This window comes from Cucumis melo, chromosome 6 (genome assembly GCF_025177605.1).
Source record: "Cucumis melo cultivar AY chromosome 6, USDA_Cmelo_AY_1.0, whole genome shotgun sequence".
Classification (NCBI taxonomy): Eukaryota; Viridiplantae; Streptophyta; class Magnoliopsida; order Cucurbitales; family Cucurbitaceae; genus Cucumis; species Cucumis melo.
In genome coordinates, this window is record NC_066862.1 from 13,343,895 (window position 1) to 13,356,961 (window position 13,067).

Here is a 13,067-nt window from a genome sequence, read left to right on the forward strand (position 1 = left end):
CAGTCTGTCTTATATTACGATCTTTCTAGTTTGCTTGAGGTATTGGTTCACAGATCAAAGTGAAAGTAAAGGAGTCTCGAACTAAACCTACTCAAAAGTGAAAGGAAAGATCAATGAAGATCCATAAATCAAGAGTGAAAGGAAGAAGAATTGCATTTTGATGCCAACAAGAAAAGAAACTTCAGGCTCGACTGAAAGGCGAGGAGTTGAATCAGCCTTCCCTTCCTCATTTGCACATGAGAGTCTATCCTGTATTTTGGGGCATGAAAAGAAGAAGACGAGGAAGAACTCCAGATATGCGAGACGGATAGTAGGCTAGGACGGAGAGAAGTCGAGCCTCACTCTGCTCAGTTTTCCCATTTCATAATCAGTCCTAGTTGAGGAATCGGAAAAATGGATATCTTTCATAGCAGGCAAGGATGAGTCCATTAGGTTCTTCGATTTATTCGGAAAAGAAATGAGAGCCAAGAAAAGATCTTTGATGGAGATGAAAAGGAACAATCTCAAATAGACCAAGATCCAATTTCGGGTCATTTCTTGGTGAACATGATCTGCCATAATCTCTTCGATCCCTGAATTTATGTGCCAGAATAAAGAGAGATTTGGTAGGAAAGTGGAAGAGACTTTGTGGTATATAATAATGAAAGGGAGTGGGAAAGCTGCTGTAATTCTTTGGAAAAGCCCGGTTCTCTTTGTCTTCGAGCTTGAATTCCTCAATCCACTAACAAGTTCTTTCATATACCTCCCCACCAATAGATAGAGACAAATAGGAATAACCGAACCACGTCTACAAAATGCCGAGTACCATGCAGCTGCTTCAAAGCCAACGTGATGCTCCTTGGTCAGATGACCAAGATATTGGCGAATACCACATACGATCAAGAAAAGAGTACCTATAATCACATGAAAACCATGAAAGCCAGTTGCTAAGAAAAAGGTAGAACCATAAATACTATCCGAAATAGTGAAGGGTGCTTGATAATATTCCATTCCTTGAAAGCCTGTGAATACTAGAGCCAGTGAAACGGTAGCTACTAAAGCGTAAACAGCTCGTTTTTCCTTCCCCGCGAGTATAGCATGATGAGCCCAAGTTACGGCTGCTCCGGATGAAAGGAGAATAGGGGTATTAAGAAAAGGGATTTCCCGAGGATCTAAAACCCCAATCCCTTTTGGGGGCCAAATACCTCCGATCTCTACCGTAGGTGCCAAAGAAGAATGAGAAGAAGCCCGAAAAAAAGCAAAAAGGAACATAACCTCCGATACGATAAAGAGAAGAAAACCATATCGAAGTCCTAATTGTACGACTTTGGTATGATGTCCTTCCAACGTGGATTCACGTAGAACATCGCGCCACCATACGAACATGGTATATAGGAGAAATATGAGGCCCAAACTGAGAAGTCTTGCACCCCCTTGAAATGAGTGCATGTACATCACACCTCCTACGGTGGTTGCCAAAGCTCCGAGTGAACCCGAAATAGGCCATGGACTTGGATCTACCAAATGATAAGAATGCCTCTGAGATTCAATCATAAACCACTTTGCCTCGGTTGTATGTAAACCCCCCCTTCACCCCCACCCGCTAAAGTGGTAAAGAAGGGCTCTTTGGGGTCTCATTTTCTTTCTATCTGACAGGACTCAAAAATAGGAAGGGATGGTTCTTTCATTGCATTGATAGAAGTCTAACTAGAAAAAGATCTCGTTGCTTTGACCGAGCCAAGGCATCCTTAATCTTGAAAGCCTTTCTTATGACTGATTTATGGCGTAGAAGGCTTTTAGTGGTCTCATTGAGAATCAAGTCAAAGACTTTGCGAACTCTTAGATTCAACTACGGAGGCTGAGTAGGAGCAGTCTGATCTTCTTCTTCCCGCTCCGTCTTCTTCCATATTTTCTTGATTATCTACTCAAATATCCGATTATTCTACTATTATCAGAAAGCCTACTTTCAGTGGATAGTCGGACTCGGGAAAGCCTATAATATAAGAAGAAGACAAGTCCCCACGTCTTTGATTTGAGTCGCTCCGCTTCGCGCCTTCGGAGGCGTAGTGCTTTCTTTATTGGGCTTTATAGTAATCCTTCAGTTTCTTCTTGGCATCAAAATAGATCAATGAAAGAGGAAAAAAGAATTTGAGAAAAGAGAAAGCCTATGATTATACTAAAGAGAAAGCCTATGATTATACTGACGGCTTTCCTTCCCAACAAATCTTCGTTCTTAGTTATTTGATTCCACTTTCAAACTGAATATATATTCCAGGTTTCCTTGTTCATTGAGGCGGTGCAACCGTCTCTTTCTTTATGTCAAATTCTCCTCGCATATTTCATTGCGCCTCTATCTTCATTGGTTCTACGTAGCTTAATTAGTCCGAAGGCTCGACTGAAAGGAGTCCAAGATTCAAGCTGAAAGGTGCGAAGGTACTCGTAGTTTTAGATATAGGGAAGGCGCAAAGAATTTGCGAAAGAGAGAGAAGAAAGATGAGATTTTTTTGAACTTTCTGGGAGTCTTCTGCCTTGCGGAGTAGGTTCAGGAGAACCCGCTAAAGAAGCAGAGCGGAGGCATCCAAATTCAATTCCTCTTCCTTTAAGCCCTAATTCATTAATATGGATTTCTCAAATTCTTTGAGCCTTTGAATAATAATGATAAGGACTTTCGCAAATTCTTTGCGCCTAACCTTTGTATCCTTTCAGTCGAGTTATTTCATAACCGGAGGACGGACCCTTGATTGAATATTTCAGAAATCCATATGAATCTGAAAGGTGCGAAGCAGCTCGACTAAGAAGGAGAGGTGAGAATGAGAAGCCCTCAATCAAAAAGAAAGACTTATCCCTGAAAAGGAGTGCAACGAAGTGAATAAAGGGTGAAAAGAATATTGAAGAACAAGGGGTCATGAAATTCAACAAAAGGATATATGGAATAGTCCTCCGGACCCGTCTCATTGATAAGGGCTAAGTCAAAGATGGAACTAGAAGAATATTGAGAATTTGAGGCTCGACTGAAAGGAGAGGGGGGGAGAGGGGGGGGTTCAAAGAGAGAAGCGACTGATCGATGTTGTTGTCAGATTCCTTTCATCTTTAGATATTATGTCCACTTAAATGTTGTTGGATAGGCTTTCCCTTTATGGAACTGAAACTGACTGAACTTTCCTTTCATTCTTCCTTTATCTTTTTTTTATGGTATGGATTCTTCCGCGGAGTGGGGCTTTCTCTAGTAGGTCTGGAGGCTCAAAGAATTTGAGTGAGAAGGCTCCGGTAAGAAAAAATGGGGAGTCCTTATGAAACTTATCCGGAAACTTCTAACTTCAAACCTTGAATATTCAACCTTGAAAAGAAGGTAAAGGAGGGAGCGGACTACGGAGGCCTTTTAGTGGAATCTTTTCCGAAAAAAGAGGTCCGACCGCTAAGTGGGAATATATAGGATGAAAGTAGCGGAGCAGTCTTGTCTCCCTGCTTTCCCCGGGTAGTGGTAGTTTCATTCTTCTTCATTTCTTTTCTTCTATCTCCCACTCCGCGGTTGAATATGAAAGGCAGTCCCACGGAGCGGGATAATCAAGAAGAAAGCTCCGGATAATTAAGCTACGGAGGACCAAAGAATTTGCGAAGAAAAAGATCTTTTTTATCTAAAAGACGGAGGCAATAAAAAGTTCATATGGTAGATTGAAGAGGACTGAGGGCTCGAAATGAAAGACGTTCGGACGCTCCGTAGGAGTTGAGAAAGAATGATCGAGGTCAACTGGACCCTTGTTTATCCACAGGTTAATATGTCCTTATCAATGAGACGCTCAAAGAATATTGAGAAGCGACTTAACAGGAGTGCTGGAGCGGTCCGAAGGTTATGAAATAACGAGACTGAAAGGTGCGAAGGTACTCGTAGTTTGAAATAGAGCGAAGGTACTCGTAGTTTGAAATATAGGTTCAGAGCGAAGCAGCTCTACGTTTTCAATATAGGTTCAGAGCGAAGGTACTCGTAGTTTGAAATATAGGTTCAGAGCGGTTAGGCGCAAAGAATTTGTGTGCTCCTTCAATTCTTTTCGAATTCCACTAGACTTGAAAACAAAGGCTGAATTCAAGCTAATATGGATATAAACAAGTCCTTCGGACGGGTTCAAAGAATATTGAATGGAATATTAGCTTTCTTTTCACAATGTAGATGTATCAAAGATGGAAGAGGTCCGAAGGTTATGAAATAACGAGACTGAAAGGTGCGAAGCAGCTCGACTAAGAAGGAGTCAATGAACAAGGCTCGACTGAAAGGAGAGAGAATTTGAGAAAGACTGATCCCTATTCAAAGGCTTGAAGGAGTGCAAGTCAGAACCATTATAGATAGTCCTTCGGACCACAGGTTAATATGGATTTCAGACTCCTAAAAAATCAGTCAATGAACAAGGCGCAAAGAATTTGCGAACAAGGGCTCGACTGAAAGGAGAGGCAGAACCTGGACCTTTGTTTTTCCACAGGACTTCGGACCACTCAAACTTATGGGGAGCCTTGAACTTCCTTTAACAGCTTTCCTATTCCTTTCACTTTTTCTGACTTTACCGCTCCGTTTTCTTTCATTATCTTTTCTTCTTTTTCTTCCATTCCTTAATTAAACTACTTCTACCTCTTCTGTTTTTAGTAGGCTCTCTTCTTTTTCAGACGAAGGATTCTCCCGCTCCGTGGGTCTTGGACGAGGATTCTCCCAAGAACCTACTTAAAGGAAGAAAGCCTATCCTGAGACTGAATACGAGAAACTGAAAGGAGAAAGCCTATGATTTTCAGCAAGCATTTTTGTAAAGTAACAATTCTCTTCAGTTTGTGTTTCGGAAAACTTGTTGGTCGCGGATTAGTGCGTTCTGCGCCGCCCGGCGGCCACATAGAATTGAGAAAAGCCTATGGTTGAGGCAGCATGAATTTATGAAACTTGACACGTGGGAAGGGATGACTCTTTCTATTCAAACCTGTAAACATAGAAGACCGCCTCAATGAACAAGGGATCATTCACATAGAATAGTTATTCACAACGAGAAAGGCTCAAAGGATTTGAGAAGGAAGAGGCTCCGTAGGAGTTGAGATGAACAAGGTCTCGACTGAAAGGAGAGAAACTGCACTTATGAGTCTTTCAGTTACCTTTCTGCCTCTTTAAAGAGAGTTCAAGGTTTTCTATTATCGGAAGAAGAAGAAGAAGAAAATAGAGGCGCAAAGAATTTGCGAATAAAGGCTAAAAAAAGTTCAGACGAGACTGCTCCGTTAGGAGTCTGAAACCGGAGGACTTGGTTCATTCCACTAATATTGTCTCATTGATAAGGGCTAATAGATTTGACGAGGGCTCGTAGATAAATTCAGGTGCGAAGCAGCTCGACTAAGAAGGAGAGGAGAGGCATTTCTCTAAGAAAAGAAGAGAAAACGAGTCCTTCGCAAATTCTTTGCGCCTAACGGAGGGAGTGCAACGAAAGAATTCCACTAATATTGTCCTTTTGACCTCTGAAATATGGAGAAAGAAAAAGCTCCAGATGATCAAAGCATTTGAGAAGAATTTGAGACTCGACTGCTCCGAAGGAGATCTGAAATCCCATATTAACCTGTGGAATATACTCAACTCAAAAGGAGGTTATGAAATAACTCGACTCCCACGGGGCGGTTCGAAGAAAGTCCGACTGATAAGGAGTCAATGAATAAAGACTCATTTCATAAGAAGGCGAAAGGACTGAATTATAATAAAAGAAGGAGCCCTTGATTTTCTATTTATATGGATTTCTTTCGTTGCACCTCCTGAAAATATTTGAAATCAGTCGTTTCGCTTTCTTTATTCATCTTTGACCCTCTCCTCTCCTTATCAGTCGAGTTTCTTCGAACCTTACTATTTGGAGAGCTATTTCATAACCTCCGGACGACTCCAAATAGAGGTTCGAAGAAAGTCGACTAAGAAGGAGTCAATTCAGAAGGGCGTAGCTTATGTAAAGGTTCGACGAAGGAGCCTCAATGAATAAAGACTCAATCAAAAAGAAAGTCAAAGCGACTGAGTGCTGGAGCCGTCCATTAGTTTCCGAACTTGGCTCCGCTCATCTTCCGTAGTTTCATCTATTATTCTCTTATTGATCTCTCTTGTAATGCTTTCTACTATTTGATTTGGAGGAATTGAATTTTGATGCTTCCGAAACGACCTTGATTAAAAAACGATGCTTCCTTGGCCGTGTAGAACATGGATTAGCATTATTTCATTCCTACAAGCGATCCCCCATCCAGGATTGGAAGAAGTGCTATATGAGGACTTCGAGATCAAATAGAATATATTTCTTTCGAGACCTCGTGAGCCACTTATTTCTCCGAAACAAGAGAGAAAAAGTGATTTTCCTCCTTTTTCCCAATAAGTCGACGGCCTGACACCATTGGGATACTTCTTTGAAACTAGAGTACATATAGGATACACCGGTGCTAAAACCTTTTCTCAAGATATCTTCCAAACTGTTGGGGTCCTTGCTCCGTATGTTCTTCCCCCGGTGTGAAACCAGTTGGTTCCGTAGTTTGAGAATTCTACTGATCCCAAGTACTCCATCTCCATCATTGCATATGGGAATATAGAAAGTCAAGAAGAAAAAGGCATGACCAGAAGAATTGTGTGAAATAAGTCAATTTATCCAGTTGAGGCATTCTTTCTTTTTCTCAATCCAATTCCCTCCAGACAGAAATCCTTCCTGTACGAGTAGTGAAGAACTATAGAGAGCAGTGGTTGGTTGTTGACCAACGGAAAGCATGGGAGAAAGAAAGATGCTGGCAAGGAAGCATCAAAATTCAATGATGAATAGTGGTCTCATTGATAAGGACATATGAACCTGTCCAAAAACAAAGGTCCAGATGAATATGGATATAAACAAGTCCTTCGGACGGGTCAAATTATTTGAGATTCAGAAGTCCCATGAAATTAGTTGCACTCCTTCAAATTTCAAGGATAAGGACCACACAAATTCTTTGCGCCTCGCAAATTCTTTCCGCCTCTCCTTCTTAGTCGAGCTGCTTCGCACCGCTCCGTGGGAGTCTCAACTCCTAACCGCTCCTTTTCTTTCTCCTTCTTAGTCGAGCTGCTTCGCACCTTGAAGGTGAATATGGATTTCTGACTCGTCCTACGTAGCTTAATTAGGCCTATTAAAAGGCGAACTTTCAGTCGCTTCTCTCCTTTCAGTCGAGCCCTCATCTGGACCTTTGTTTTTGGACGGAGGTCCGACCGCTAAGTGGGAATATGTAGGATGAAAGTAGCGGCATAATAATAGAATATGATCTTCCAAACCTACTAGAAAGTCTCCCACTACGCTAAAGGAATCAAAAACGGAATAAGAAGAAGAAGTTCAAGGTTTGAATTTCAAGGATAGGATCAAAGAATTTGAGAGGAATCAGAGGGCTCGACTGAAAGGAGAGAAGAAAGAGACAAAAGAAAAGAGCTCCTTCTACGGTACGGGCTCCGCGGAGTTTTCTTGAATTGGTAGTTTGAAAGAAAGGAAGAAGGCAATTATAAGGCGCAAAGAGCGAATATGGATTTCTTTTAGCGCAAATTCTTTGCTCAAGAAAAAGGAGGTTATGAAATAACTCGACTCCCACGGGGGCGAAGAAAGTCGACTGATAAGGAGTCAATGAATAAAGACCTCATTTCATAAAGCGAAAGGACTGATTTCAAATATTTTCAGGAGTGCAACGAAAGAAATCCATATAAAGAATAACCTCCGGACGACTCCCAGTTCGAAGAAAGTCGACTAAGAAGGAGTCAATGAAGAAGGGCGTAGCTTATGTAAAGGTTCGACGAAGGAGCCTCAATGAATAAAGACTCATTGATAAAGGCGCAAAGAATTTGCGACTGGTCCGGAGTCCGAAGGACTCAGAAATCCATATTAACCTAGGCAAGGAGCAAAGAATTTGCCATTGATAAGGAGCAAAGAATTTGCGAAATGGAAAGCGACAGCTTTTATGGAATTTCATGAGTCCTTCGTCTATTAATCGTCGGGCTCCTTCACAGTCGCTTCGCTTCGCGCGTCCTCTTTAGTTTCATTCTACTCCTCCGGATTTGAGAGTCCTTCGCAAATTCTTTGGTCCTAACCCGCAAATGCTTTGCGCCTCTCCTGTAAGTCGAGCCGCTTTCGCTCTCATTGATAAGGAGATCAAATCAGTGGAATAAAAAACAAGTCCTATAAAATGGAAGCCTATTTAGTGGATAAGTCACCTGGACCTTTGAAATTCAACCAGTGAGGACTCTGAAATCTACCATATTCACAAGTCCCGCAACAAGAGATTAATATGGTAGAATAAACAAGTTGCACTCCTTCAAGCCTTTGAATAGGGATAAGGACTTTCGCTTTCATTCAACTCCTACTCCGCCTCTCCTGTAAGTCGAGCCGCTTTCGCCCCTCTCTTTATTCAACTCAACTCCTCGCAACCCTTGTTCATTGATTCAGATGAATATGGATTCAATTAAGGGTCCGTCCGTAGGTTATGAAATAACAATTAAGCTACCACGGACCGGTGAAAAGAATTTGAAAGCGAAGTCCTGATCCCTGAACTATTTTCAGGAGTGCATTATGTTTATATGGATTTCTTTCGTTGCACTCCTATTAGATTCAGTCGTTTCGCCTCAAATTCTTTGACCCTCTCCTCTATTATATTATTTGGAGAGCTATTTCATAATACCACTCCTTCTTTTATGATAATTCAGTCGTTTCGCTTTCTTTATTCATCTTTGACCCTCTCCTCTCCTTATCAGTCGAGTTTCTTCGAACCTTACTATTTGGAGAGCTTCAAATACAAATAAAGGGCTCCTTCAAATATTATAATACAGTCGTTTCGCCTCAAATTCTTTGACCCTCTTCCTTACTATTTGGAGAGCTATTTCATAATGCACTCCTATTAATATTATAATACAGTCGTTTCGCCTCAAATTCTTTGACCCTCTCCTTCCTTATTTTGAGAGCTATTGAATAATACCACTCCTATTAGATTCAGTCGTTTCGCTTCTCCCCTCTCCTCTATTTTGAGTCGAGCTATTTCTGAAAAATAAAGGGCTCCTTCACAGTCGTTTCGCCTCAAATTCTTTGACCCTCTCCTTCCTTATTTGGAGAGCTATTGAATAATACCACTCCTTAAATAATACAGTCGTTTCGCTTCTCCCCTCTCCTTCCTTATTTGGAGAGCTATTTCATAATGCACTCCTTAACAGTCGTTTCGCTTCGCGCCTCCGGACGACTCAAAACAAAAGAAAAGGATCAAAGAATTATCGAAGAATTTGAGAGCGAAACTCATTATCTCCTTTTTATGATTTGAGAAATCCATATTAATTAATTAGGCTTCGCAAATTCTTTGCTCCTAACGGAGGTCTCGACTGAAAGGAGAGAAGCGACTGAATTTCAAATCAGTTCCATTAACAAGTCCTCCTATCAAATCAGTTCCATTAACGGATAAGGTGAATATGGATTTCAGACGACTGAGGCGCAATGAAATATGCGAGGAGTTGAGAGGTTATGAAATAACTCGACTGAAAGGAGAGGTTCAAAGAATTTGAATGAAAGCGAAGTCCTGATCCCTGAACTATTTTCAGGAGCCTCAATGAACCAAGGGCGACTGAAAGTTCGGCCTTTTAATAGGTCCGACTATCCACTGAAAGTAGAAAAAGTCAAAAGTCTATCCGTCTCATTGATAAGGACATATGAACCTGTTCCATGAATGAGTCCGACCGCCCCGTGGGAATATGGCCGGATTCAAGGACGGGGACCCATTTGATCCACTAAAGAAAAGATGGAACTCTTTCTTATGGCTCCGCGCAGTCCGAATGGAATCAAAAGAAAAAGGAATCTGACAACAACATCGATCAGTCTCATTGATAAGGACCATATGAACTTTTCTTCTCTCTTTCTTTATTGAAAGCTCAACTCCTACTCCGCCTCTATCTGAATTTAGGTCTCGCTATTTCATAACCTCCGCGGAGGTCCGGAGGACTCATGAAATTCCACTAACCCCGGTTTGAATATGGATTTCTCAAATTCTTTGAGCCTTTGAAGGATAATGACTTTCGCTCTCACTCAAATTCTTCTCAAATTCTTTGATCCTTTATGTTTGGAGTCGTCCGGAGGTTATGAAATAGCGAGACTGGTCCGGAGGACAATAAAGAGATAAAGATTCATGAAAAAGATGTAAAAATTAGACAATTCTCGTTATTTTATATAGATGATAAAAAGTCCTATTTTGCTTGAAAAAAGTAGTTTAATTAATTGCAACTGGATGCATTGTCCTAGGACAGGTAAAAGAAATTCAGATTGAGAACTTCATCTTAATATGGATAGTCCTACGGAGAAATCCTCCGGACGGATAAAGAGAGGAGAAAGAAAGTCTTTAGTTTCAGGCTGTCCGCTACGCTTTCGCTCCTCCTCCTTTCAGTCGAGCCGCTTTCGCTCCTTATTCAAGTTCCAGGCAACAAAAGAAAGGCAGGGACCACAAACTAGAACTCTCATCAAACTATGTGAATTTCTTTGATAGGCTTTCTTCTTTCATTGCGTTTTCCCGTCTTTTTTCTTGCATTTTCTTAGTTTTTCTCATCTTTCTATTTAACGAAAATAGAGAAATTTTTACATCTTTTTCATGAAAAGTTGCTTCTTCCCTATGTCAAAACCTAGCTTTTTGTTCATTTTCGCTAAGGATTACAAGGTCGTTGATTACAAAAATTCATAATCAGTCGACTTTCTTCGAACCCTATTCTTTGTTTTGAGTCTCGTTATTTCATAACCTCCGGACGACCATAGGGAGAGGGTCAAAGAATATTGAGTAGGCATAGGTTCAATGTAATATGAGAAGACTGTTAAGGAGCGCAAAATCAATGAACAAGGAAAGACTACCGCAAGGTGAGAGCCGGAGGTAAGGCGCGGGAGCGAAGCGACTCTTAAGGAGCGCGACGTAGGAGTGAAGAAGAGCGCAAATTCACGAGTCCTTCAGACGGCAACTCATATTGCATTGAGCCTCCGGAGGCCTCCTACGCTATGCGAAGCCAAGCGAGAACCGGAGGCAAGGCGCGGAGCTACTTAAGAGGAGCGCAAATAAGACGACTAAAAAAAAAGGTCTTGATGCTTTAGTTTACAAGATCATTACTTTGATTAGCATGGGGAGGCAGAACCTACTTGAACCTACTACGCGGAACCTACTCAAACTCATATTGCATTGAGCCTTCGTCCTTGCGCTCCTTAACTTAAGAGGTCGCTTCGCTTCGCGCCTACGCCATAGGCTAAGAATAAGTTGCCGTAGGTTGTCTTAGAATAGGTTGAATGAGCAATTTCACTATAAATCAAAGAAAAAGTCAAATCATAAATGAAGAAAACCGTAGCTTGGTGCCTTCTCGTAGGTTCTCGCTCTTTATTCCTTTGATTTTCTGCTTTTTGCCGGTTGGGGTTAAGAAAGAGATGAAGAACTCACAGATCGAGAGACTTCGCTTTGTCTACCTAGATAGAAAGAAGCTAGTTCAAATACTATCCGTTGACCGGCTTCGCAGGCACCTCTATTAGGTCCACTCGAGGCCTCGCACTGTCTTTCTTTTCGGATCTTGTCTTTCATGTTGAAGGGGAATATCGAGAGACAAAGCTCAAACTACCGATATTCTGAGTGATGAACTTATGTAATTTAGAAATTGAGAATATGACTTTCTATCTTTCTTCTTTTCATTCTGAATTGGGAATATTTCATCTTTGCTTTGTGATTTCATTCTCTCTTTCCTCATGGATCACTTTCCAAAACATCGAATGAAAGAAAGAGCATACCGATATCGATCCGATCGAAGAAGAGCAAGAGAGAGAGGAAGAAAGCCATACGCGCAGCAGCGAACAAGAACAAAGAGCTGTCTATTAAGCTACGGAGGACCTGGGCGCAGCTTCAAAGAAGAAGGGATACCGATCCTTTTGACTGATTTATTCCACTTAAGTGAAGCTCGAAGCAGGCAGCTGAGTGAGGGAGGTCATAGAATGAATAAGAAGAAAAGGAGATTCTTTACCATTTTCTGATTTAGATATAGATAGACTCTTACAAAGATCAGCATCGTAGGCGCGAAGCAGAAACTACGGAGGACGAGTTTCTTATTCCACTAAGCCTGAGAAGAAGAAAGAAGGACTCAAGAGGAGGGGCGAAGCCAAACGACTTTAAAGAGTGCAGAGCGCAACTAAGAAAACCGGTTTGAGAGTCCTACGGAGAAATCCTCCGGTTTCAGACTCCCCCGTAGTAGGAGTCTGATTCCGTGCCGCCTAGAATGCAACTCCTTCTCCGCCTCTTCATTGAAGTCTTTGAAAAGAAGAAAAACCTCTTTTTTCTGGTTTTTTTCGCTTCGCCCCGATCCTTACGGCGTAGTAGGAGTTCTTATTCCTTGCCTCTGCACTCCTTCCCTTCGTCTTCTCTGTCTCGCAGTTCCACTCAAGACCAAGGGCTTTCGTACTGATTTTAGGCCATAAATCAAAGATAGGGGTCTCGCTCAATTACTCTTGTTCTACAGCTATACGCTCTCTCTATTCTAACCGCTACGCGTGGAAGGGGAGACTATTTCTTTTCATCTTTGGCGTCCCTCTAATGAATGGCACAAGAGAGATGAACCTCTTATTCAACTACGACTTCTGACTCAGACTCAAGAGCCACAGCCGTCTCTTTCTGAGGCTTCTCTCGGGCTAACTTCTCACTTCTTTCAGTGACTCATGAAACTGAAGCTTCTTCTTAGTTCGATCTCTTTCTCTGAAAGATATTCCCTATTCCCTAGCATTCTGGTCTGGCAACTTCATTCCTCTCCAGCTTGACTTTAGATCTTCCTATCCGCTAAGGAAAGAAGCTACTAATCCGACTAAGTCAGGTCTCGCGGACTCTTAGTTTCCCATGGCTACCTTCTTCTTAGAGGAAGACCTCTCCCTACATCAGATAACCCGAGAAAAGAGCTCCTTCGCCTATACTAAGTTGACTGAGGCTCCTTTCTTCCAGTCTCGCTTCCTAAACTCATTCTTCATCCTTATCATTCCCCTTCATCCTCTTTATGTGACTCATTGTGTGACCTTTCCCCTTGTTCATTGAGGCGGTAAGATGAATGAAAGACTGATTTT

General features: G+C 41.7%; 1 protein-coding gene and 1 pseudogene across 1 annotated transcript; both read right to left on the reverse strand.

Moving 5' to 3' along the window:
- Nucleotides 1-419: 419 nt before the first annotated feature.
- On the reverse strand, nucleotides 420-5,526 carry LOC127149813 (cytochrome c oxidase subunit 3-like; annotated as a pseudogene).
- A 539-nt stretch (nucleotides 5,527-6,065) lies between these two features.
- On the reverse strand, nucleotides 6,066-7,561 carry LOC127149815 (putative ATP synthase protein YMF19). The gene is given in 3 exon segments (XM_051085793.1): nucleotides 6,066-6,316; nucleotides 6,318-6,569; nucleotides 6,571-7,561. Coding segments are annotated over 3 exon segments (480 nt in total). The 5' UTR covers nucleotides 6,625-7,561; the 3' UTR covers nucleotides 6,066-6,142.
- Between the last annotated feature and the right edge of the window lie 5,506 nt (nucleotides 7,562-13,067).